This window comes from Pristiophorus japonicus, chromosome 21 (genome assembly GCF_044704955.1).
Source record: "Pristiophorus japonicus isolate sPriJap1 chromosome 21, sPriJap1.hap1, whole genome shotgun sequence".
Classification (NCBI taxonomy): Eukaryota; Metazoa; Chordata; class Chondrichthyes; family Pristiophoridae; genus Pristiophorus; species Pristiophorus japonicus.
This window is the reverse complement of record NC_091997.1, coordinates 68,158,875-68,186,621: the sequence shown is the minus strand read 5'-3', so window position 1 is coordinate 68,186,621 and position 27,747 is coordinate 68,158,875. Positions and strand designations below refer to the sequence as shown.

At 47.6% G+C, this 27,747-nt stretch overlaps 1 protein-coding gene and 1 non-coding gene across 2 annotated transcripts; one reads left to right on the top strand and one right to left on the bottom strand.

Moving 5' to 3' along the window:
- Window positions 1-7,122: 7,122 nt before the first annotated feature.
- On the bottom strand, window positions 7,123-26,217 carry LOC139233554 (neuronal acetylcholine receptor subunit beta-4-like). Its single transcript, XM_070863957.1, has 6 exons — window positions 25,874-26,217; window positions 16,856-17,001; window positions 14,560-14,604; window positions 14,360-14,469; window positions 12,250-13,222; window positions 7,123-7,260 (listed from the first exon to the last, which is right to left on the bottom strand). Exons 1-6 carry the CDS (start codon window positions 25,914-25,916, stop codon window positions 7,123-7,125), a joined length of 1,455 nt encoding a protein of 484 aa, XP_070720058.1. The 5' UTR covers window positions 25,917-26,217.
- trnaw-cca (transfer RNA tryptophan (anticodon CCA)) lies at window positions 14,857-14,974 on the top strand. Its single transcript has 2 exons — window positions 14,857-14,894; window positions 14,929-14,974. It is a non-coding gene; the product is annotated as a tRNA-Trp (tRNA).
- Window positions 26,218-27,747: the final 1,530 nt, after the last annotated feature.

Sequence of the window (27,747 nt, the reverse complement as noted above, 5' to 3'; positions counted from 1 at the left end):
GGTGAAGGGTGTGAGAGCGAGTGGGTGTTTATTAGCATAGCAAGCCTTTGGAATTCCAAATGAAACTGTTGATGTCATGGTCACCTCATGCACACAGACACTGGGTATGTGGAGAGGGAGAAATAGCTCTGGCACCGTGCACAATACAGCTGGGCAAGATTTCACAAGCTGAATGGATGAGAAATAGATTTGTAAGTGAAGGTAATTGATCAAATCTTCCATCTCGTCTCCCCGCCTTTAGCAAAACCCCAAATCTATTGGGAACGGTCCGAATTGAAATTGACCAGAAACACACACACACACATCTCCATCTTCACCAAATAATGTTTAGCTCACCTCCAAGCAGCAGCACAAAGACCCAGTTGGCCAGCAGCGCGGCGCGGCGTGCGGTCCCCATCGGGAGCAGCCTGTCCCCGGGGGGGCAGAGGGAGAGGTCCTGAAAGGACAGCGACAGGAGCGCCAGAGCTGCCCGAGTGCAGACAACCCGGCTCCAGCCAGCCAACCAGGGAGGGAGGCAACCGTAAGAGGAGCCGGCCCCCGGGGGGCTGAACCAGACACAGCCCAGCCCACACAGGCTCTTCCCACACTGCCCGCCCAAACCTGCTGATCTCTCACTCCACAATCACCCTCTCTCTCTCACACACTCTCCACATTCTCTCTCTCTCCACACACACACTCTCTCTCCACATTCCCTCCCTCTCTCTCTCCACATTCTCTCTCTCTCTCTCTCTCTCCACACACACTCTCTCTCTCCACATTCTCTCCCTCTCTCACACACACTCTCCATATTCTCTCTCTCTCCACACACACTCTCTCTCTCCACATTCTCTCCCTCTCTCACTCTTCACATTCTCTCTCTCTCCACATTCTCTCCCTCTCTCTCACACACTCTCCACATTCTCTCTCTCCACATTATCTCCCTCTCTCTCTCCACATTCTCTCCCTCTCTCTCTCCACATTCCCTCCCTCTCTCACTCTCCACATTCTCTCTCTCTCACACACTCTCCACATTCTCTCTCCACACACACTCTCTCCACATTCTCTCTCTCCACATTCTCTCCCTCTCTCACACACTCCACATTCTCTCTCTCTCTCTCTCCACACACTCTCTCTCTCTCCACATTCTCTCCCTCTCTCTCTCTCCACATTCTCTCACTCTCCACATTCTCTCCCTCTCTCACTCTCCACATTCTCTCTCTCTCACACACTTTCCACATTCTCTCTCTCTCTCTCCACACACTCTCTTTCTCCACATTCTCTCTCTCTCTCTTTCCCACACACACACTCTCCACATTATCTCTCTCTCTCTCTCTCTCTCCACATTCTCTCTCTCTCCCACACACACACTCTCCACATTCTCTCTCTCCACACACTCTCTCTCTCTCTCTCTCTCTCCACATTCTCTACCTCTCTCTCTCTCCACATTCTCTCTCCACATTCACTCTCCACATTCTCTCTCTCTCACACACTTTCCACATTCTCTCTCTCTCTCTCCAGACACACTCTCTCTCTCTCCACATTCTCTCTCTCTCTCTCTCTCTCCACATTCTCTCTCTCTCTCGTTCCCACTCACACACTCTCCACATTATCACGCTCTTTCCACATTCTCTCTCTCTCTTTCCACATTCTCTCTCTCTCACACACATTCTCACACTCTCCATATTTTCCCTCTCTCACATTTTCCCTCTCTCACATTTTCCATATTCTCGCTCTCTTTCTCACACACACTCCCCACATTCACTCTCTCCCTCACACACACTCCGCATTCACACACACACACACACTCCAAATTCCCTCTCTCTCACACACACACTTCACATTCTCTCTCTCTCTCACACCACATTCTCTCTCTCTCTCACACACACTTCACATTCTCTCTCTCTCACACACCACATTCTCTCTCTCTCTCCCACACCACATTCTTTCTCTCTCTCTCACACACACACTTCACATACCTCTCTCTCACACTCGCATATAATTTACACATCCTCCCTCCACCCCCTCTCCATCTCACACACAAACAGAATTCACACACGATCTGTTTAATAGTCATACCTGCTATAAGGCTATTCAATTTGGCATCTCACACTCCTCAAGGTTTGTCTGTGTCAACTTCAAAGTTGTGGAAGCAGAGTATGCACTTTCTAAATATTAATCACTCAACTCAAATCTGTTGTTAAGCTCTGTGAGGTACAGCTCAGGCGATGATGCATCAAACCCAGGGACATTTGAGAGCTCTTAATCAGATAGTATTTACGATCTGACAAATCAGTTGACACCTCGCTGATCCTTCAGGAAGACGAGACCAGGATAGATGGATACAACATGTGGATTATTGAAGCTGCTGTACGATTTAAGAGATTGATTCCCCAATGATTTTTTTTAAAATTCACAAAAGATAAATTGAAAAGATTGTGAAAAAGTAACCAAAATCTCTTTAAATCTGACATTTTGTTTAACTATTTCCCAGGAGTCAATAGTTTGACATTGAGTAATGGGCACCTCCTTAATATTTAATAGCCACCCTATTAAATATTCTAATTTGAACAAATCTGATTTAAACTGTGCATCAGTGCCCTCATTCCTTTTAATATTAAAAAGCAGCTCTCCACGCTGTTACTCATGCTAGATTGGATGACAGCTGTTTTCTAATGATAGGAGCATTATATCATATCACACCAGGGTCAGCCATGGCTCAATGGGTAGCACTATTTCCTCTGAGAAGGTTCAAGTCCCACTCCAGAGACTTGAGCACAAAAATCTAGGTTGACACTCCAGTGTAGTGCTGAGGGAGCGCCGTACTATCGGAGGTGCCGTCTTTCAGATGAGACATTATACCAAGGCCCCGTCTGCTCTCTCATTTGGTTGTAAAAGATCTCATGGCACTGTTTCAAAGAAGAACAGGGGAGTTATCCCCGGTGTCCTGGGCCCAATATTTATCCCTCAACCAACAGATTATCTGGTCGTTATCACATTGTTGTTTGTGGGAGCTTGCTGTGCACAATTTGGCTGCTGTGTTTGCTACATTACTACTCTTCGATACCTCGGGAGCCTCCTATCAACAAGAGCAGGCATTGACGACAAGATCCAACACCGCCTCCAGTACGCCAGTGCAGCCTTCGGCCACCTGAGGAAAAGAGTGTTTGAAGACCTGTCCCTCAAAACTGTCACCAAGCTCATGGTCTACAGGGCTGTAATAATACCCGCCCTCCTGTATGGCTCAGAGACATGGACCATGTACAGTAGACACCTCAAGTCGCTGGAGAAATACCACCAGCGATGTCTCCGCAAGATCCTGGGAGGACAGATGCAGAGACGTTAGCATCCTCATCCAGGCCAACATCCCCAGCATTGAAGCACTGACCACACTTGATCAGCTCCGCTGGGCAGGTCATGTAGTTCACATGTCAGACACAAAACTCCCAAAGCAAGTGCTCCACTCGGAACACGTCCACGGCAAACGAGCCAAAGGTGAGCAGAGGAAACATTACAAGGACACCCTCAAAGCCTCCCTGTTAAAGTGCAACATTCACACTGACACCTGGGAATCCCTGGCCCAAGGCCGCCCCAAGTGGAGGAAGAGCACTGAGCACCTTGAGTCTCGTCGCCGAGAGCATGCAGAAATCAAGCGCAGGCAGCGTTCGAGCGTGCGGCAAACCAAGTTCCCTGCCCACCCTTTCCCTCAACGACTATCTGTCCCACCTGTGACAGGGACTGTGGTTCTCTTATTGGACTGTTCAGCCACCTAAGGACTCATGCTAAGAGTGGAAGCAAGTCTTCCTCGATTCCGAGGGTCTGCCTATGATGATGACACTTCAAACAAAAATACTGCTTTGGCTGTAAAGCGCTTTGGAACATCCTGAGGTTGTGAAAGGCGCTATAGAAATGTAAGTCTTTCTTTCTTTTTCTTAAAGGGGATCAGGACCCTCATTAGCTTGTGGCTGACATACCGGCCCTCAGAGGTGCCGTCTTTTGAGAGAGATGTTAAACCTCTCGGTTGGACATAAACGATCCCACTGCACTATTTCAAAGAAGAGTGTCCTGGCCAATATTGATCCCTCAACCAACACCTAAAGTTGATCATTTATTTCATTGCTGTTTGTGGGAGTTTGCTGTGCTCAAATTGGCTGCTCTGCTTCCCTACATTACAACAGTGACTACACTTTAAAAAAGTATGTCATTGACTGTATAACACTTTGTGAAAGACCCTGCATAATAAACACAAAATCATTCCCTTTTTGATAGCTGCCTGTAACTCCCCAGCTCAGAGAAAACCAACAGGAAGTGACTGGCTTTCTTATTTTTAACACCTCTTGAAATGTGTGACACACAATTCTGTGTGTGACAGGGTATGATAACTGAAGTGTGACCGATGCATTTCAAAACTCACTCATACGAGCAGATCTTACACGGTGCTGATTTTTGTGAGGATAGAAATATTACACCCGTAAAATCCAATATAATATCTTTCTGCTATAGTATAAAACTGTAAAAGCTAGTTGTTAAGTAAACACTGCATGAGTTCATTCGGGAGGAGTGGAGAATTAAGAGGTTGCAGACATTCTGACTACAATGTTCCTACTTTGTTTATTTATAACTTGAGGGACATAGACATTTGAGGAGTATGATGGATGGGCTATGCAGGCTAGACATACCAGTTTTTATAAAATTGTAGATACCTGTTTTTTGGTTTCTTTTACGTGAATTAAAAATGTGTTTGAGAGAATCTCACTATTCTAATGAACACAATTGTGTTTCCAGCTGTGTAAAAGATTTCTTTTTTAGACTGAATCTCCCATTGCACTAGCAAGACCAACCACAATGACTAAGATTTAAATGCACAACATGTGACGTTTACTGCGTATTTCTTTGTGTAAGTCATCATCAGAATCCTCGGAATCGAGGAAGACTTGCTTCCACTCCTGCAGTGAGTTCTTTGGTGGCTGAACAGTCCAATACGAGAGCCACAGTCTCTGTCACAGGTGGAACAGATAGTCGTTGCGGGAAAGGTTGGGTGGGACTGGTTTGCCGCACGCTCTTTCCGCTGTCTGTGCTTGATTTCTGCATGCTCTCGGCTCGAGGTGCTCAGCGCCCTCCCGGATGCACTTCCTCCACTTAGGGTGATCTTGGGCCAGGGACTCCCAGGTGTCGGTGGGGATGTTGCACTTTATCAGGGAGGCTTTGAGGGTGTCCCTTGTAGCGTTTCTGCTGCCCACCTTTGGTTCGTTTGCCATGAAGGAGCTCCGAGTAGAGAACTTGCTTTGGGAGTCTCGTGTCTGGCATGCGGACTATGTGGCCTGCCCAGCGGAGCTGACCGAGTGTGGTCAGTGCTTCAATGCTGAGGTCTGAATCACACAAGGATTGTTGTGGTTTGTACACCAGCTTTTCCTGATCATAGAATCATAGAAATTTACAACTTGGAAAGAGGCCATTTCAGCCCATCGTGTCGCGGCCAACAAGAGAGCTATCCAGCCTAATCCCACTTTCCAGCTCTTGGTCCGGAGCCCTGTAGGTTACGGCACTTCAAGTGCACATCCAAGTACTTTTTAAATGTAGTGAGGGTTTCTGCCTCTACCACCCTTTCAGGCAGCGAGTTCCAGACCCCCACCACCCTCTGGGTGAAAAAAATTCCCCTCAAATACCCTCTAAACCTCCTACAAATTACTTTAAACCTATGCCCCCTGGTTGTTGACCCCTCTGCTAAGGGAAATAGGTCCTTCCTATCCACTCTATCTAGGCCCCTCATAATTTTATACACCTCAATAAGGTCTCCTCTTAGCCTCTTGATGCCTGGTAAAATCATGTGACCAGGCTAGCTGGCCATCTCATCAAACCCAGCTAAGTACCCAAGGTATGAACCATTACCAGCTGAAATTAAATCTTTAAATGTTATCCCACAGAAATTCAGTCCAACACACACCCTGGTGCTACTGATTTAATGGTATCGGCAATTTCTTAAACTATTTTCCCATCATTTTTCCTTGCCTCCGCTGTGTCAGCTGTGGCTCTCGTTTCTGAGGTTGTGGGTTCAAGCCCCACTCCAGAGACTTGAGCACAAAAATCTAGGCTGACACTCCCAGTGCAATGCTGAGGGAGCGCCGCACTGTCGGAACGGCTAGTTCTAGACTCTTGGCAACATTGTAGAAGTTAAATCTGAATGATCAGTAGTACTATGCTTACATAATCTCGCAGAAATCTAAAACTGGAAATGCCTGTATGAAAATAGGACTGATTTCCATTCAGTTCAACGGACCATTGCTTTAATGGCTCTTGCTTCCAGTACAAGCAGAATTCAGACACTATCTGTCTAATATTCATACCCGCTATGTTACTGGGGACACCCAGGCTGGTTGGTGTTGGCAGATCCAAAGACAGACTCGCATTTCTATAGCGCCTTTCATGACCACCGGACGTCTCAAAACATTTTACAGCCAATGAAGTACTTTTGGAGTGTAGTTGCTGTTGTAATGTGGGAAACTAGGGGGGGGTCATAGTCTCAGGATAAGGGGTCAACCTCAGTTTAACATCTCATCTGAAAGACGGCAGCTCCAACAGTGCGCAGCACTCCCTCAGCACTGCACTAGGAGGGTTAGCCTAGATTTATGTGCTTAAGTTTCTGGAGTGGGACTTTAACCCAAAACCCTCTGATTCAGAGGTGAGGGTGTTACCCACTGAGCTACAGCTGATACACCCAAGAGGATAGGCGATCCCTTCCATTCCAGTGTTCCTTTCTAAGGTCTCGTTCCATCACTGTCCAACAATGATGGTTTGAAACAGGCTGACAAACTTTGCGCGGTGTTTTAGTTTATTTAGAACAGTGCAGCTGTCAAAAATTGAAAAAAAAAGTTTACAAAGAAGTGTTTTGTATCAAACCAAAACCTTGCTTGTTTAACAGAAGTTGGTTATTAAGGCAAAGTTATGCGACAATTCATATAATAATGCCTCTCATTATAGTGCAGCCAGTTTGAAGATAGATACATAGATATATATATATATAGGAGGCCATTTTGAAGAACATTGGAAGTTTTTGCATCATTGTTAAACGCTCCACGTTCCTTGTGCAAAACAGTCCGTGGTTAAAAAGTTCAGAAACAAAGAAAGTCTGTCCAGAGCAGCGATCCTTCAGGGCTCGGTGATGCCTTGACTCTGACAAAATGGTTGTATAAACAACCCGACCGTCCCCATGACACATACTACGATAAAGACCCAGAGGAACAAGCGATCCACCACCATGGCCACATACTTCCAGTCTTCAGTCACCTGGAAGACAAGACATTCAAGGCATTTTATATATAAATATTACACAAGCCTTCTTTCTCCCACTAACAGTACTCCTCAAACAATCCATGTTTCAAACACTTTTTTTCTATAATTCACACAACATGAAGCACGACCACACCTTCAACCGCTCAGCCCTTTGGTCATTTCTCCTGAACCTCATCCTTTTATGCTCAGCTGGCCTGGGGAAAGTCTCCCTCTACTCCAGTTGCAATGATCTTTTAAAGGTAAGGTTTCAGCCGTCAGCTGTGGCTCAGTGGGCAGCACTCTCTCTCGCCTTCTGAGTTGGAAGGTTGTGGGTTCAAGTCCCACTCCAGGGACTTGAGCACTCAAAATCTAGGCTGAAACTCCCAGTGCAGTGCTGAGGGAGTGCTGCACTGTCGGAGGTGTTGTCTTTCGGATAAGATGTAAAACTGAGTCCCCGTCTACTCTCTCAGGTGGACTTAAAAGATCCTATGACACTATTAAGCAAGAGCAGGGAGTTCTCCCTGGCGTCCTGGGGCCAATATTTATCTCTCAATCAATATAACAAAAAAAAACAGATTATCTGGTCATTATCACATTGCTGTTTGTGGGAGCTTGCTGTGCACAAATTGGCTGCTGCATTTCCTACATTACAACCATGATTGCACTTTAAAAGTACTTCATTGGCTGTAAAGCGCTTTGGATCATCCAGTGGTTGTGAAAGGCGCTATATAAATCCAAGTCTTCCTCCTTCTTTCTTTTCCCTCCTTTTCTTTTTCTTTCTTTCTAATATAAGCACCTTTCACAACCTCAGGACATCGAAGTGCAGTGCTCCCTCATTTCATAGAAACATAGAAAATAGGTGCAGAAGTAGGCCATTCGGCCCTTCGAGCCTGCACCACCATCCAATATGATCATGGCTGATCATGCAACTTCAGTACCTCATTCCTGCTTTCTCGCCATACCCCTTGATCCCTTTAGCCGTAAGTGCCACATCTAACTCCCTTTTGAATATATCTAACGAACTGGCCTCAACAACTTTCTGTGGTAGAGAATTCCACAGGTTCACAACTCTCTGAGTGAAGAAGTTTCTCCTCATCTCGGTCCTAAATGGCTTACCCCTTACCCTTAGACTGTGACCCCTGATTCTGGACTTCCCCAACATCGGGAACATTTTTCCTGCATCTAACCTGTCCAATCCCGTCCAATCCTTGTTTCTATGAGATCCCTCTCATTCTTCTAAATTCCAGTGAATATAAACCTAGTCGATCCAGTCTTTATTCATATGTCAGTCCTGCTATCCCAGGAATCAGTCTAGTGAACCTTCGCTGCACTCCCTCAATAGCAAGAATGTCCTTCCTCAGATTAGGAGACCAATATTCACAATATTCCAGGTGAAGCCTCACCAAGGTCCTGTACAACTACAGTAAGACCTCCCTGCTCCTGTACTCAAATCCTCTTGCTATAAAGGCCAACATGCCATTTGCCTTCTTCACCGCCTGCTGTACCTGCATGCCAACTTTCAATGACTGATGTACCATGACACCAAGGTCTCTTTTCCTAATCTGTCACCATTCAGATAATATTCTGCCTTCCTGTTTTTGCCACCAAAGTGGATAACCTCACAATTATCTACATTATACTGCATCTGCCATGCATTTGCCCACTCACCTAACCTGTCCAAGTCACCCTGCAGCCTCTTAGCATCCTCCTCACAGCTCACACTGACACCCAACTTAGTGTCATCTGCAAACTTGAAGATATTACACTCAATTCCTTCGTCTAAATCATTAATGTATATTGTAAATAACTGGGGTCCCAGCACTGAACTTTGTGGTACCCCACTAGTCATGCGAGATTTAGATTTTGCATTCGTTCTCGCCTACTTAAAAAATGTTGGTGAAGTTTGTGCTCGCCAAGGTAAGAGATATTCATGTCAAGCAAGTGGAACACTTTCCCCATTTCATACACTCATCTTCGCATCGAGCATCCCTGGGCCAGCTGCAGCACAGTTAAAGCTCTCACTACCCCGCCCCAACCATGCAACCCAACCCTAATCTCACAAAAGCATCTCATGGGACATTTGCTCATTTCTGCTGTCATAGAATCACATCATCATATACCCCAGTCAGGATGGCTGAGTGGTCTAAGGCACTGCGGTCAGGTCACAGTCTCCCCTGGAGGCGTTGGTTCGAATCCCACTTCTGACATTTATGCCTTCAATCATATTATCGTAGAATGGTTGCAGCACAGAAGGAGGCTATTCAGCCCATCAAGCCTCTAACTTGACCTTTCCCAGCTCCTCAAAACTGTGGATCACCTCTGTCTTCCTCCTGCAGGAGTTTACAATCCAAGCTAAGCTTCACCAAGTCACTACTGTCTTCCCTCCTTCACTACTGACCTCTTTTGATGATCCTTCCAACATATCATCCCTCCTCACAGTTGTACTTGTTTCTTTAATCAATACTGCAACCCCCTCTCCTTTTTTACCCCCTCTCTGCCCCGTTTGAAAACCCTGTAACCAGGAATGTTGAGCTGCCATACCTGCCCTTCTTTCAGCCATGTCTCAGTGATAGCTATAATATCGTACTCCCGTGTCTATCTGTGCTCACAGCTCATCTGCCTTATTCCCTATGCTCCTTGCGTTGAAGTATATACCATTTAGCACCGCCAAACTCCCTTGTTGTCTATTTTCCAGCCCTTGGGCCACAGTATATTTGAAAAACGAATCATGGAATGATAGACATTTATAGCACGGCAGGAGGTCATTTTGGCCCATCGTGTCCACGCCGGCCGACCACGAGCTATCCAGCCTAATCCCATTTTCCAGCTCTTGGTCCATAGCCCTGTAGGTTACGGCACTTCAAGTGCACATCCAAGCACTTTTTAAATGTGGTGAGGGTTTCTGCCTCTACCACCCTTTCAGGCAGTGAGTTCCAGACCCCCACCCCCCTCTGGGTGAAGAAATTTCCCCTCAAATCCCCTTTAAATCTCCCCCCAATTACTTTAAATCTATGGCCCCTGGTTGTTGGCTCCTCTTCTAAGGGAAATAGATCCTTCCTATCCACTCTAACTAGACCCCTCATGATCTTATACACCTCAATAAAGCCTCCCCTGTTCCAAAGAAAACAAATCCAGCCTATTCAATCGTTCCTCATAGCTAAAATTCTCCAGCCCAGGCAACATCCTCATAAATCACCTCTGTACCCTATCTAGTGCAATCACATCTTTCCTGTAATGTGGTGACCAGAACTGCACGCAGTACTCTAGCTGTGGCCTAACTAGTATTTTATATTGCTCAAGCATAACCTCCCTGCTCTTGTATTCTATGCCTTGGCCAATAAAGGCAACTATTCCATATGCCTTCTTAACCACCTTATCCACCTGGCCAGCTACCTTCAGAGATCTGTGGACCTGCACTCCAAGGTCCCTTTGTTCCTCTACACTTCTCAGTGTCCTACCATTTAATGTGTATTCCCTTGCCTTGTTAGCCCTTCCCAAATGCATTACCTCACACTTCTCCGGATTGCTACTATTCTGCCCACCTGACCAGTACATTGACATCTTCCTGCAGTCTACAGCTTTCTTCTGCATTATCAACCACACAGCTGATTTTAGTATCATCTGCAAACGGTTTAATCATACCCCCTACATTCAAGTCTAAATCATTGATATATAAAAAGGGACCCAGTACTGAGCCCTGCGGAACCCCACTGGATACAGCCTTCCAGTCACAAAAACACCCATCAACCATTACCCTTTGCTTCCTGCCTCTGAGCCAATTTTGGATCCAATTTGCCACTTTGCCCTGGATCCCATGGGTTTTTTCTTTCATGACCAATCTGCCATGTGGGACCTTATCAAAAGCCTTGTTAAAATCCGTATACACTGCATCATATGCACTGCACTCATCGACCCTCCTGGTTACCTCCTCAAAAAATTCAATCAAGTCAGTCACAACCTTCTCATAACAAATCCATGCTGACTGTCCTTGATTAATCTGTATCTTTCCAAATAAAGATTTATCCTGTCCCTCAGAATTTTTTCCAATAATTTTCCTACCACCGAGGTTAGGCTGACTGGTCTGTAATTACTCAGTCTCTCCCTTTCTCCCTTTTTAAAGAAGGGTGCAACATTAACAGTCCTCCAGTCCCCTGGCACCACACCGGTAGACAGAGAGGATTGGAAAATGATGGTCAGAGCCTCTGCTATTTCCTCTTTTGCTTCTCTTAACAGCCTGGGATACATTGCATGCAGGCCTGGGGATTTATCCACTTTCAAAGCTGCTAAGTGGATAAATACTTCCTCTCTCACTATGTTTATTTCATCTAATATTTCACACTCCTCCTCCCTGATTGCAATGTCTGCATCACCCCTCTCTTTTATGAAAACAGATGCAATGTATTCATTGAGAATCATACCCACATCTTCCATCTCCACACACAGATTACCTTTATGGTCTCCAATAGGCCCTACTCTTTCCTTAGTTACCTTCTTGCTCTTAATGTATTTATAAAACATCTTTGGGTTTTCCATGATTTTACTTGCCAACATTTTTTCATGCTCTCTCTTTGCTTTCCTAATTTTCTTTTTAAGTGCACCCCTGCACTTTCTGTACTCCTTTATTCTATACGCATTGAATAAATTTAAGACAGAGATAGACAGTTTCTTAACCGATAAGGGGTTATGGGGAGCGGGCGGGGAGGTGGACCTGAGTCCATGATCGGATCAGCCATGATAGTATTAAATTGCGGAGCAGGCTCGAGGGGCAGTATAGCCTGCTCCTGCTCCTATTTCTTATGTTTAGAGTTTCTGCAGTATTGAGCCCTCGGTATCTGCCATAAGCCTCCCCTTTTTTTCTTTATCTGAATTAAGTGCTCACGTCCCTGGAGTGGGACTTTAACCCACAACCTTCTGACTCAAAGGCGAGAGTGCTGCCCACTGAGCCACAGCTGACACCAGGTAAGGTCGGATGCTGACTACTTGATCTAGCGACGTCGCACTTACACTTTGATTCTCGTCGTCACTCCTCATGTGGTCCGCTATGAATTTCACCCCATCGATAGCTTCCTGCACCTCAGCTGAGCATTTCGTGGAAGTTCTCAGCCTCAAGTCTTGATGGCAGCCAAAACCATCGGGCGCGTCTATTATGTTCAAGTCATAAACTTTGGCGGGCGTCGGGTTCATAAAGAAAGCAGAGTTCTTGTTGCTGTCTTCTGGGCTCATGTGGGCACAGCAGAGGTTGCCCTTCCCGCGTGGGTGCGACTTTTGCCTCGTGCCATCGTTTTGCGGTCTCTTGATGAACAGGAGGGAAGGCAGCCGTTCCAGGAAGATGGTCTTCACCCATTGGGGCATGGTGTGTGTGCTGGGGGAACGATGGTGAACATTGAGCACGCAGACACTGGTCACTATAGAAAATGTCACCAGCACCATGGTGAACATCAGATACTTCCCAATCAGTGGAACATCTAAGGAGGTCGGGGGGACAATCTTGGAAATCAGCAGGAGAAACACCGTCAAAGCCAGCAGGACAGAGATGCACAGAGTTATTTTCTCGCCGCAGTCTGACGGGAGGTAGAAGACCAGTATAGCCAGCGAGGTGATGAGAATACACGGGATGATGAGATTGATGGTGTAGAAGAGGGGCTTTCTTTTGATGATGAAGTCGTAGGTCAGATCGACATAGGTTGGGTCCAGTGGATTTGTGTTTCTTCGTCCCGGGAGTGCCACGATGTCCCACTCCCCACTGGGAGTGAAATCGTCCATGCTCGCGCTGTTGGTTTTGGGGACCAGATCGATCTCCGTGTGGTCGTATGTCCACGACCGGAATTTCATGGTGCAGTTCTGCTGGTCGAAGGGGAAATGCTTCACTTCAATCTTGCAGGCGCTCTTGTAGATGGCAGGCGGCAACCAGTAGATGCTTCCGTTGGACTCAATGATGGCGTTCGTGTACAGAGAGACTTCGTAGGTTCCGTCAGCGCTAAAGTGAGAGGAAAAAAAGAAAGACTTCGATTTTTATAGCGCCTTTCACGACCACCGGATATTTCAAAGCACTTTACAATCAATGTATTTTTGGAGTGCAGTCACTGCTGTAATGTGGGAAACACCAACTTGCGCAAAGCAAGCTCCCACAAACATCATGTGATAATGACCAGATAATCTGTTATTTTTGTTATGTTGATTGAGGGATAAATATTGGCCCCAGGACAAACTCCCCTGCTCTTCTTCGAAATAGTGCTGTGGGACCTTTTACTTCACTTTGAGTGAGTAGTCGGGGCCTCGGTTTAGCATCTCATCCGACAGTGCGGCGCTCCCTCAGCACTGCCCCTCCGACAGTGAGGCGCTCCCTCAGCACTGCCTCTCCGACAGTGCGGCGCTCCCTCAGCACTGCCTCTCCGACAGTGCGGCACTCCCTCACCACTGCCTCTCCGACAGTGCGGCGCTCCCTCAGCACTGCCCCTCCGACAGTGCGGCTCTCCCTCAGCACTGCCCCTCCGACAGTGCGGCGCTCCCTCAGCCTGGATATTTTTGTGCTCAAGTCCTTGGAATGGGACTGTGAACCCACAACCTTCTGACTCAGAGACAAGAGTGCTGCTGCCCACTGAGCCACGGCCGACACTGTTTGTCAAAGAGAGAGGTTTGCGGAGATAAATAGTGGGAACGAGTTCAAAAAAGAATAGAGCATGGCTGAAGGATGGCACTGGGGACGAGGAGAAAAATTGGAGTGGAGCCAATGGAGTGGATTGAACTTGCACGCTGTTTACATGACGTTCCTCTGCTTGCTATCAAACAGAGACTTCAGCTTAATTATTTTAAATGGTTTAGTGCTCTTAAAGAAAGACTTGCATTTATATAGCATCTTTCACAACCTCCGGCCATCGCAAAGCACTTTACAGCCAATGAAGTACTTTTTCAAGTGTAGTCACTGTCGTAATGTGGGAAACACAGCAAGCTCCCACAAACAGCAATATGATAATGATCCAGATAATCTGTTTTTCAGTGATGTTTATTAAGGGATAAATATTGGCCCAAACATGGGAAACTCCCCTGTAATGTCACGCCCAGTAATGAATAATAAATAAATGCAAATCCATCTTTGTATGGCCTCTGAACCTACTTGTTGTACAGTACGATGTCTGGGAGCCAGATCTTCCTAGAGTCTATCCTTAGCTTGTGAATCCCTTCAAACTCCTCCGGGTCCCAGCTCAGACGGTAGTCCATCCACCCCTGCAATTAAGCACACAAGTAAAGATGACCCCGTCTCCAGACTCAGGGTGGGCATTTTCCACATTCGAGAAAACACTGGGAGGCACTGACCTGTTTTAGCCAGACGTTTGTCGTCATTATCTGTTCACGTTCATTCTAAACACAAGGGGGGAATATCAGAGAGTTAATATGAACAATGTCTGTAAACGTCACAGATTGGATTTAGACAAGGGCCCAGTCTCGGATTCATGCACTATTACAATGCCGATGCGGTAAGGTGTTCTAATCTGTGCTGCGTCAGCCGATCTCAGCTTGCAGCAGTTACCCAGTGCCTCTGTGCATGGAATGTGAGTGTCCCCTGCGCTTGTGAGTATGCTCACAGATTTGACGAGCTGTTGAGTGCCCCATGTCAGGATGGCCGAGTGGTCAAAGGCGCCAGACTCCAGGACTGTGATCCTTACCTTACCAAAGATCGGTGTATTCTGGTGCCTTTCTAGGGGTGTGGGTTTGAATCCCACTTCTGACATTGCTTTGAGCCGTGGCTCAGTGGGTAGCACTCTCTGCCTCTGAATCAGAAGGTTGTGGGTTCAAGTCCCACTCAAGGAACTTGAGCATATAAATCTAGGCTCACACTCCAGTGGAAGTACTGAGGGAGCACTGCACTGTCGGAGGTGCCGTCTTTCGGATGAGATATTAAACCGAGTCCCTGTCTGCTTTCTCAGGTGGGTGTAAAAGATCCCACGGCACTATTTTGAAGAAGAGCAGGGGAGTTACCCCCCCGGGGACCTGGCCAATATTTATCCCTCAATTAACATAACAAAAACAGATTATCTGGTCATTATCACACTGTTGTTTGTGGGAGCTTGCTGTGCGCAAATTGGCTGCTGCGTTTCCCACATTACAACAGTGACTACACTCCAAAAGTACTTGATTGGCTGTAAAGCACTTGAGATGTCCGGTGGTCATGAAAGGTGCTATATAAATGCAAGTCTTTCTTTCCTCTGGGTTGACACTGAGGGAGTGCTGTGTTGTCACAGGTGTAGCCTGTTAAACCGAAGACCGCCGCCCTCTTGGGTGGATGTAGAAAGATCTCACGGATCTGCTTTAAAGAAGAGCAGGAGGAGTTCCACCCCCCCGGTGTCCTGGCCAATATTTATCCCTCAACCGACATCACAAAAGAAAATTGATCTGATTATTTATCTCGTTGCTGTTTGTGGGAGCTTGCTGTGCATAAATTAACAGCTGCGATTCCCTGCATTCGCAACATCTGGGAATCAAAAGCTCTTATCAGTAATGGTGACCATGGAGCTGTTGAATTTTCATAAAAACCCATCTGGTTCACCAATGTCTGGGCCTATGTGTGACTCCAGCCCCACACCAACGCGGTTGATTTTTAACTGCCCCTGAAGTGGCCCAGCGAGCCCCTCAGTTCTATCAAATTCAGGGTGGTGATAGACGAACAATAAAAGCTGGGCTTGCTCAGTGATGCCCACATCATGAGAATGAACTTTTAATCGTCTATTGTCGTCAACTGTAATTGCCAAGGAATTATCCAGCTCCCTCTTTAAACCTGCTCGCCACCGATTCCCCAGACAATCTGCCATGCAGTCCCCATCTCTGCAGGATGTGATTAAATCTACTTTACACGGGATATATAACACAGAAACAGGCCATTCGGCCCAACCAGCTCAAGCCGGCGTTTATGCCCCACTCGAGCCTCCTCCTGTCTTCCCTCATCTAAATCTATCAGCATAACCCACTATTCCCTTCTCCCTCATATGCTTGTCTAGCCGCCCCCTAAATGCATCGATACTATTCACTTCAACCACTCCCTGTGGCAGCGAGTTCCGCATTCTCACCACTCTCTGCTTAAAGAAGTTTCTCCTGAATTCCCGATTGGATTTCTTGGTGACTATCGTATACTCGGCCTTCCCTCCCCGAGCATCAGTCTGTGCTCCTGGCTGTACAAGGTTTATATAGAAACATATCGGTCGCCTCGGTAAAGCCAGGATGCCCCCCCCCCCCCCACTCCTCCTCCCATAGAGCAGGCTCTATGCCAGTTGGGGCTAGGCCAGTGCTCTGTATACACTCACTATAACCTTCAGCTTTCTGTTCTTCATCAATTTTAATCGGTCCATCATCGGTGGCTGTGCCTCCAGCTGCCTGGGCTCCAAGCTCTGGAACTCCCTCCCTGCCTCTCTCGCCTCCTTTAACATGCCCCTTAAAACCTACCTCTTTGGACCAAGCTTTTGGTCACCTGTCCTAATATCTCCTTGTGTAGCTCAGTGCCAAATATTGTTTGATAATCACTCCATTGAAGCACCTTGAGATGTTTTACTATGCTGAAGATGCTGTATAAACATAAGTTGTTGGATCTATACCACATCCTAAGGCCATGTTGACTTACCACATTGATGAGCTGTGCCAGTGAGACCTGAAAGGTGATAGAGACCAGCTCAGAGTTGTTGATAGATGGTCGGATCAGCTTATTGTATCTGTCAGAGTTCAGGAGGTGATTTATGAGCTTCTCCTCCACCTCTGCACCGTAGCCACCTGCAGAGAAGGAAAATGGCACTTTCAGACCAGCGTAATGGTGGCTTCAAATCCATAAACCTCTTTGTTTCCCCGCCTCTTTCAAGTCCTTCCTAGGCACGAACTATTCCCTGGTCAAGAGCACAAGGGGCAAATCTTGCCCAGGTGTCTGCCTCTATAGAGCCTGAGCTGGCTGCGAGGACGTACACATGGCTGGATTAGTGTGATACCTCAAGCTCAGGGAAGGGAAGGTGGATAATGTAGATGTAACAGAGGGTGAGGTGCCTGGTGGTAATGTATTTGCTTCATGCTTAAGAATTCATAGCAACACATTGCTATTAAGAACTAGTTGGTTTATTAGCAAAAGGTTTAACAATCACACGACACATTACCAGTTCATCCACCAGGCTCACAACTGCATTTTAGGGTTAGGGTTAGAGTCATCGTGGATCTCCCAAACCCAACTGGCTGGGGTTTTATTGTGTCTTGTAACCATCACATGACTGGCTAAGCCACTCCCAACTCAACAGCTCTACAACTATTTTTGTGAACCTATAAATCAAGTGGGCCCTTCTTAAAGGTGCACTAAAACCGGCAAGTTAAACTTTAAACTTTAAATGATCAAATTAAAATTTGGTTGCCAGGGGGTGATGATGCACTCCAGTCCCTCCGGCGCCCACCTCTCGCAGAAGACCACGAGCGTACTGGTGGACACCACGTGCTCCATCTCCAGGGACACCCTGACACGAATGTATCCACAGAAGAGATTCAGGCAGTCGGGATGAACGACCCCCTTCAACAGCTCGATAGACCTCTGAGCTTGCTCACAGGTGCATTCATTACACCTGGTGTTCGTTTTGTGACTCACTGTGGCCGCCAAATCTGCTTGGACATATTCCTGGTGGTTTCATCACATGATCTCCTGACTCCAAACCCCCCCCCCCTCCCCACCCGGTCAAACAGTCTGTTTTTGCCACCTCCAATAATTTTATATCTAATAAAGAAAAGTATCAAGGAAAATAATTTAAAAAGCATATATTTTTTAATATCGCTATAATTGTTCTCCTGGGTTATTCACAACAGTGTCCTTAATCTTTCATTCTTGGACAATCCCGGAGGGTTTCATCGCTACTTCTCATCTAACGGCACAGATTGGCTGTTCTTCTGACTCTGGCTGATAACCCAGGGTCAGGTTAGTTTTATATGGATGGGTATCAGTGGAATTCCTGGCTCCAACGAGGAAGCAACCGTGGGAAGGGAGCAGCGAGGTAAGATAATGACTGTGCATGCTTTGGGCCTCGAGTCGAAGCAGGGATGGCCTATGTCCTCTGGGTCTGGCCAAAAATAATCATCTTTTTGCAGAAATCCCACCTTAACCAAAGCAAATGATTGTCGCAGGAGCAAATGCATAAGGCAAGATGCCCATATACATTCTAAATCCTGCATTTCTCCCACAACTTCTGTCTGAGGCTGAACCAGACTGTTCGCAATCTTGGTGTCATATTTAACCCGGAAATGAGCTTCCGACCACATATCCGCAGCATAACTAAGACCGCCTATTTCCACCTCCGCAACATCACCCATCTACACCTTTGCCTCAGCTCATCCGCTGCTGAAGCCCTCATTCGTGCCTTGGTTACCTCTAGACTTGTCTGCTCCGACTCACCCTCCCACATTCTACCCTACGTAACCTAGAGGTCATCCAAAATTCGGCTGCCCATGTCCTAACTCGCACCAAGTCCCGCTCACCCATCACCCCCTGTGCTCGCTGACCTACATTGGCCCCCGGGTAACCAACACCTCGATTTCAAAATTCTCATCCTTGTTTACAAATCCCTCCATTACTATCTCTGTAATCTCCTCCAGCCCCACAACCCCCCGAGATGTCTGCGCTCCTCTAATTCTGCCTTCTTGAACATCCCTGATTATAATCACTCAACCATCGGTGGCCGTGCCTTCTGTTGCCTGGGCCCCAAGCTCTGGAGTTCCCTGCCTAAACCTCTTCGCCTCTCTACCTCTCTTTCCTCCTTCAAGATGCTCCTTAAAACCTCCCTCTTTGACCAAGCTTTTGGTCATCTGCGTTAATTTCTACTTATGTGGCTCGGTGTCAAATTTTTTATCTCATAATACTCCTGTGAAGCACCTTGGGATGTTTCACTACATTAAAGGTGCCATATAAATACAAGTTGTTGTTGTAGCGACACTGGACATCAGTAACGCATCCATCACTAGGGTGCAAGTGGCAGAAAACAAGTCTTTAATCAATTGTACATCTTTCAATTATAGTTGCCCAGCTTAGAGCAGATGTACCCTACATGGCGTAGAGGCAGTACAATGAAAGACGGCACCTCCAACAGTGCAGCACTCCCTCAGTACTGCCCCTCCGACAGTGCAGCGCTACCTCAGTACTGCCCCTCCGACAGTGCAGTGCTTTCTCAGTACTGCCCCTCCGACAGTGCGGTGCTCCCTCAGCACTGCCCCACTGACAGTGCGGCGCTCCCTCAGCACTGCCCCTCCGACAGTGCGGTGCTCCCTCAGCACTGCCCCACTGACAGTGCGGCGCTCCCTCAGCACTGCCCCTCCGACAGTGCGGCGCTCCCTCAGTACTGCCCCTCCGACAGTGCGGCGCTCCCTCAGTACTGCCCCTCTGACAGTGCAGCGCTCCCTCAGTACTGCCCCACTCTCTTAGTACTGCCCCTCCAACAGTGCGGCACTCCCTCAGCACTGCCCCACTGACAGTGCAGCGCTCCCTCAGTACTGCCCCTCTGACAGTGCAGCGCTCCCTCAGTACTGCCCCACTAACAGTGCAGCGCTCTCTTAGTACTGCCCCTCCAACAGTGCGGCACTCCCTCAGTACTGCCCCTCCGACAGTACTGCCCCTCTGACAGTGCAACACTCGCTCAGCACTGCACTGGGGTGTCAGCCTAAATTTTGTACTCAAGCGTCTGAAGTGGGACTTGAACCTTCAACCCTCTGACCCAGAGGCGAGGGTGCTGCCCACTGAGCCATGGTTGAGTGCCGAAGCTCTTGCCAGCAAAGCCATCGGTGCAACATCCAGCACTGGTTTCCACAGGAGAGGTCATTAACCCAAGCTATCGGCCTTCTCTGCCGACGGAGCTCCGCTGGGCTGCCAGTCCATTACCGCGGGGTTAACAACCTCCGGTCCAGTCCGGTCTGTTTGAACCCCACCTGGCTCAGGCGCCGATGTCAGATTAGTTGTGAGAAATGAATGAGAGATGCACGCCTGCATCGCTGTTTGAACAGCCTCCGGACAGCCGTGGCCTTTTGCTAGACCTGATTGCTCGCTAAATCTTATTAAGTGTCACAACCCCTGAGCTAACACTGTGTGCTGTACTGTATCGCTCCCTCAGTTACAGTACTGGGAGCTGGTGCCTGGCACAAGCCATGAAGGAGCTGCTATTTTCATCGATCTGTTCACTATTTGAAAATGTAGGTAATGTCTAAATGGGCGCAACGTCCGAGAGTTAGCAAATAGCAAAGACCTAAACCTCTCCGCCTCTCTCTCTTCCTTAAAACCTAAATCTTTCACCAAGCGTTTGGTCACCTATCCTCATATATCCTTTGACTTGGTGTCAATTTTTGTCCAATTGCACTCCTGTGAAGCACCTTGGGATGATTTATAAGAAATAGGAGCAGGAGTGGGCCATTTGGCCCCTCGAGCCTGCTCCGCCATTCAATAAGATCATGGCTGATCTGATTCTGGCCTCAACTCCACTTCCCTGCCTGCTCCCCATAACCCTTGACTCCCTTATCATTCAAGAATCTGTCTACCGCCACCTTAAATATATTCAATGACCCAGCCTCCACAACTCTCTGAGGTAGATAATTCCACAGATTCATGACCCTCTGAGAGAAGAAACTCCTGCTCATCTTTTTAAATGGGCGACCCCTTATTCTGAAACTATGCCCCCTAGTTCTAGATTCCCCCATGAGGGGAAACATCCTCTCTGCATCTACCCTGTTGAGCCCCTTCAGAATTTTACATGTTTCAATAAGATCACCTCTCATTCTTCTAAACTCCAATGATTATAGGCCCAACCTGCTCAACCTTGCTTCATGACAACCCCTTCATCTCAGGAATCAACCTCGTGAACCTTCTCTGAACTACCTCCAATGCAAGTATATCTCTCCTTAAATAAGGAGGGATATACTGCTTTAAAGGTGCTATTATAAATGTGAGTTGTTGGTGTTATTGTTTTTGACACACCCTGTCAATGATAAGTGACACTTGAGTAAGGTACCAGAGAGACAGTTAACCCCATAGTGTCAGCCGTGGCTCAGTGGGCAACACACTCGCCTCAGAAGGTTGTGGGTCCAAGTCCCACTCTAGGGACTTGAGCACATAAATCTAGAATGACACTCCCAGTGCAGTGCTGAGAGGGTGTTACACTGTTGGAGGTGCCGTCTTTCAGATGAAACTTTAAACCGAGGCCCCGTCTGCCCTCTCAGGTGGACGTAAAAGATCCCGCGGCACTATTTCAAAGAAGAGCAGGGGAGTTATCCCGGTGTCCTGGCCAATATTTATCCCTCAATCAACATAACAAAAAAAATTATCTGGTCATTATCACATTGCTGTTTATGGGAGCTTGCTGTGTGCAAATTGGCATTTCCCACATTACAACAGTGACTACACTCCAAAAGTACTTCATTGGCTGTAGTTTGAGATGTCTGGTGGTCATAAAAGGCGCTATATAAATGCAAGTCTTTCTTTCTTTCATAGAACTGTACCTCAGCACGGTTTGGCACCTTCAGGGAGAGGGGAGGGGCAAGAATTATTTTTAAGAGATGCTCTTTAATATTGGAGTGCAAAGGAAACAGAGAAGAGCACCAGATGTTGACTCTGTAGATGAAGCTGAGAGACACCACAGAATAAACCCCTAGAGACTCGTAAAACTATGAGTTGTAGTGTGAGTCTGTCATTTTCAGATTGATGCAAAAAAAGCTGGTGCCCTTATCTTTTTGATCATATCTCAAAGTTAAACAGCATAATTCTGGTAATATCAAGAGCTATTCAACCGGACTGGGGTGGGTAGGCAGTTAGCAGTTGAAGATAGCAGTATGCTAGAGGTTTATGCACATCGATGGCTATAAATGTCAAACTAGGCAGTTCAGTAGAGTGAGTTATATGAGAATGGAGTTTATAATGTGCAGAATTAAACTGGCCTAGTTCCCAGAGAAGGAAAAGTGGATCTTTGTCTTTCCATTACTCCCTCACACCCACTGACTCATACACACACCCACACACATACACTAACACACACCCACACACATACACTGACACATAGACACACACCCACTGACTCATACACACACCCACACACATACACTAACACACACCCGCACACATACACTGACACACACCCACACACATACACTGACACATAGACACACACCCACTGACTCATACACACACCCACACACATACACTAACACACACCCGCACACCCATACACACCCACACACATGCACTGACACACGCCCACACACATACATAGACACTGACACACACCCACACACATACACTGACACATAGACACACCCACACACATACACTAACACACACCTGCACACCCATACGCACCCACACACATACACTGACACATAGACACGTACACACCCCACACACATTTTCTAACACACATCGCACACCCATACACACCCCCCCGCACATCCATACACACCCACACACATACACTGACACACACCCACACACATACACTAACACACACCCGCATACCCATACACACCCACACACATAAATTGACACACACACCCACACACTCATACACACCCACACACATACACTGACACACACCCACACACATACACTGATACATAGACACACCCACACACATACACTGACACACACCCACACACATACACTGACACACACCCACACACATACACTGATACATAGACACACCCACACACATACACTGACGCACACCCACACACATACACTGATACATAGACACACCCACACACATACACTGACACACACCCACACACATACACTGACACACACCCACACACATACACTGATACATAGACACACCCACACACATACACTGACACACACCCACACACATATACTGATATATAGACACACCCACACACATACACTAACACACACCCACACACCCACACACCCATACACACCCACACACCTACACAGATACATAGACACATACACACACACCCACACACACCCACACACCCATATACACCCACACACCTACACTAACACCCCCCCTGCACATCCATACACACTCACACACATACACTGACACACACCCACGCACCCATACACACCCACACACATACACTAACACACACCCGCACACCCATACACATACACTGACACACACCCACACACATACACTGATACATAGACACAGACCCACACACCCATACACACCCATACACACCCACACACCTACACAGATACACAGACACATACACACACACCCACACACCCATACACACCCACACACATACACTAACACACACCCGCACACCCATACACATACACTGACACACACCCACACACCTACACAGATACATAGACACATACACACACACATACACACCCATACACACCCATACACACCCATGCATACATACACACTCACCCACACACACACTCACACATATACACTGTCAGACTAGGCAGTTCAGTAGAGTGAGTTATATGAGAATGGGGTTTGTAATGTGCAGAATTAAACTGGCCTAGTTCCCAGAGAAGGAAAAGTGGGTCTTTGTCTTTCCATTACTCTCTCACACCCACTGACTCATACACACACCCACACACATACACATATCCACACACATACCCTGACACACACCCACACACCCATACACACCCACACACATACACTGACACATAGACACATGCACGTACACACCCACACATACATACACACCACACATACATACACACACTCACACACTCACACACCTATACACATGCACACATACACGTATACCTATACACACACACTGACACACATACATCATCATCATAGGCGGTCCCTCGAACGAGGATGATTTGCTTTGACATGAGTTCACTGATGTTTCAATGAAGGACCCGATGTTCCAGTCCTGAACTCCAACTGAGGGGGTAGAAGATGCCTGTGCGAGGATTTTTTTAACGTGGGGTGACCGTTGCACATCAGTCACCACACGGGCTTGACGGAGCTACGCCTTTATCCAGTGGCAAGGGTTAACCAGGACAATTGGAGACCTGCTCTGCTGCATGGACCTAGTGCACACACATATTGCAGTGTGGGCTGGCCCGTGCTGCCCCTGGGCCCTTGGCTCTTCTGGGCCCCGTACCATCATTTGCTGCACCTCCTCCACCACAAAACACTCGCCGCACCTCTGCCACGTCCTTCCTGCTCCTCTGCTGTGCCTGGGCCCCGCCGATGCTCCTGCCCACGCTCCAAACAGCGACCTGGGTCCTGATGACATCACCCAATCGCCCACCACGAAGCCGTCGCACACTTGGAGCAGCTCGCACTGGAAGTTGTCGTGGTATGCCGCTCCAGCTTTTGTACTTCCCGACCTGTGGAGGTGTTCCCTCACAGATCAACGGGCCACGACACATACACACTGACACACACATACATACATACACACACATACACACTGACATGTACACATACGCATACATATACGCACACGCACGCTCACGCACACGCATACGCACACACTCGCTCACGCTCAGGCACACATTTATGCACACACCCAGACACACACATCAGCAGAGCTGGTCTCCAGTCATCGTGGTCAATCCTTGCCACTGGACCAAGACCTAACTCTGTCAAGCCCGTGTGGTGGCTGGTGTGCAAAGGTCACCACACGTTAAAAAAAATCCACGCACAGGCATCTTCCACCCTTCAGGATGTAGTTCGGGATCTGGAATATTAGGTCCTTCATCGAAACACCTGTAAACTCATCCCTTTCCGGCGTGGAAGCAAGTCATCCTCGCTTCGAGGGACTACCTATTATGATGATGACACACACACATAACATACACGCTTTCAATCTCATTTTTAATCAGATTTATTGGGTTTAATCAGCTGTGATCAAGGCCAACACTCAATCAATGGAGTAAGTGACCTGGTTATCAAACATTCAAGTCAAGAATCCGCCTCCATCACACAGAATGATGTCCTCACCCTAATACACACAGTGTTAGAGAGAGAATGGCAATACCTCCTGGTTGTGTGTGTGTAAGAGCTTTCCAGAGTCCAGGGCTCCTGTTGAATGCAATACAAGAGATGTCAGTCTGTAGACCCGGTGTGACTGTCTCCAAGGTCCAGTGTGGACTGTGTTCTTTGCGGCAGTGCTCCCTTCCCACACGGTATCACTGACGCTGACACAGAAACTCAATCTGTATTTGTCTTAGCCAATCTCTAAAGTAATGCACCTTTCGGCATCTTTACTTTTCAGTTTACAAAGAGGGTCGGCATTTTGGACAGGGAGCTGCTCTGGAGTTTTGTCCCCTCTCATTCTTTCACTCTAAGTCCCAAGTGTCTCCTGCACCGACAGCCAATTCCCCCCTCTCCAGGGTTCGGTGCTGGGCAAAAAGTCACACGCGTTCAGTTCGCTCTGCCCTGACAGGCTCAAAAAATAATAATTAAACAATCTTCATAATTGGACCCCAACTGCTCAGTTGTAGTGAGACAAAAGGTAAGGAGGCACTAGAATTAAAATTACATTGCAACGGTGACAGGCTTGCACGAATTTCCATGTTATTAACATACGTTCCATGCAACCGCTTCAGCGTGCAGTTACAGATCGGTTGCACACATTTCCCATGCGGTTAAATCTAACTTCTGCTCAGAGGAGGGATAAATGAAGCACTTACTTGTTGCAATGGTTAGCAGGCACAGGTACAGCAATGAGTCCATCTCCGCTGCAGACCTCCCAGTCTGCTCTGTATCCGGATCGGAGTCTTTAAAATTACCAAATGGGCTTTGACTTTAATTTAAAAAAAAAGGCTTTTCCTTAATAAGCTCTGAGGATGAAGCTTGGGGAGTACAGTTAAGCGGATTGAGCAGAGGTGAGCCAAGGGGGAAGGAAGGCAGCGTTTGACAGCTGCCACACTTGGGAGCTGTCCTCGGTGCTGAATACGGTTTCTGGTGGAGAATGGGGAAAGGCTGGAGAGAGGAGACGTCATCCAACCGCAGCATGCCTGCCGCACTGTGAGTACTCCACACCACAGCCAGGCGGGATACACAGCCCGGCACCCCATGGAGAACTGCTCCAGCCGTATTCGGGGAGTGGGGAATTTCAACCACAGACCTTGCCCCCTGAGCGAATGGACATGCCCCGTCCCACAGCAACTTACATATCCTATATTACAATGCCAGCTCTGGATCAATGGTTGGTACTCCTGCCTCTGAGTCAGGAGGTTGTGGGTTTAAGTCCCACTCCAGAGACTTGAGCACATAAATCTAGGCTGACACTCCCAGTGCAGTGCTGAGGGAGTGCTGCACTGTCAGAGGGGCAGTGCTGAGGGAGTGCCGCACTGTCGGAGGGGCAGCGCTGAGGGAGCGCCGCACTGTCGGAGGGGCTATACTGAAGGAGTGGCGCACTATCAGAAAGGCAGTACTGAGGGAGCGCCGCACTGCCAGAGGAGCAGTACTGAGGGAGCGCCGCACTGTCAGAGGGGTAGTACTGAGGGAGTGCCGCACTGTCGGAAGGGCAGTACTGAGAGAGTGCTGCACTGAAGGAGGGGCAGTACTGAGGGAGCGCCGCACTGTCGGAGGGTCAGTACTGAGGGAAGGCTGCACTGTTGGAGGTGCTGTCTTTCGGATGAGACATTAAACCAAGGCCCTGTCTGCCCCCTCAAGTGAACGTAAAAGATCCCACGCCACTATCTCGAAGAAGAGCAGGGGAGCTCTCCCCAGTGTCCTGGGGCCAATATTTATTCCTCAACCAACATCACCAAAAACAGATTATCTGGTCATTATCACAGTGCTGTTTGTGGGAGCTTGCTGTGCGCAGATTGGCTGCCACGTTTCCCACATTATAACAGTGACTACACTTCAAAAGTACTTCATTGGCTGTGAAGTGCTTTGAGACAATACTGTGGATGCTGAAAATCTTGAAGCAGAAAAAGCTGGAAATACTCAGCAGGTGGGGCAGCACCTGCAGAGAGAGAAACAGAGTTAACGTTTCAGGTCAATGACCCTTTGTCAGAACTGGAAACACTGTTGTTAATTGCGTGAAGGGGGTGGGGGAGGAAAGAACAAAAGGGAAGGTCTGTGATAGGTTGGAAGGCAGAAGAGATTAAATGACAAAAGGGATGATGGTGCAAGGAAAGGGAAGATGGTAATGGGACAAGTTAAGAAACAAAAGATGAGTCTAGATAGGGTTTAAATGGAGATGGCAGAATCATCAATAGCTGCCTGGGAAAGAGAGAAAAAAACAGAAAAATAAATAAGGGCAGGGGTAACAGTCTGAAATTGTTGAACCCCAAGTCGAGTCCAGAAGGCTGTAAAAGTGCCGAACCGAAAGATGGGGTGCTGTTCCTCGAACTTACATTGAGTTACATATCTTGTATTGCAGTGCCTCAAACCCTCGGACATTGTACAGCTGTGTGAGTGTGTGTGTGAGCATGTGTGCGTGTGTTTGTGCATGTATGTGAGCGTGTGTGTGAGCGTATGTGTGAGCGTGTGTGAGCGTGTGTGTGAGTGTGTTTGTGCATGTGTGTGTGCGTGTGTGAGTGTGTGTGAG

Coding starts and splice junctions, on each gene's coding strand:
- LOC139233554 (XM_070863957.1), bottom strand. CDS start 25,916: ATGGACTCATTGCTGTACCTGTGCCTGCTAACCATTGCAACAA. Junction 14,470..14,559: donor CAAACGTCTGGCTAAAACAG/GTCAGTGCCTCC, acceptor GCTTAATTGCAG/GGGTGGATGGACTACCGTCT. Junction 7,261..12,249: donor GTGACGACGAGAATCAAAGT/GTAAGTGCGACG, acceptor CTTGTCTTCCAG/GTGACTGAAGACTGGAAGTA.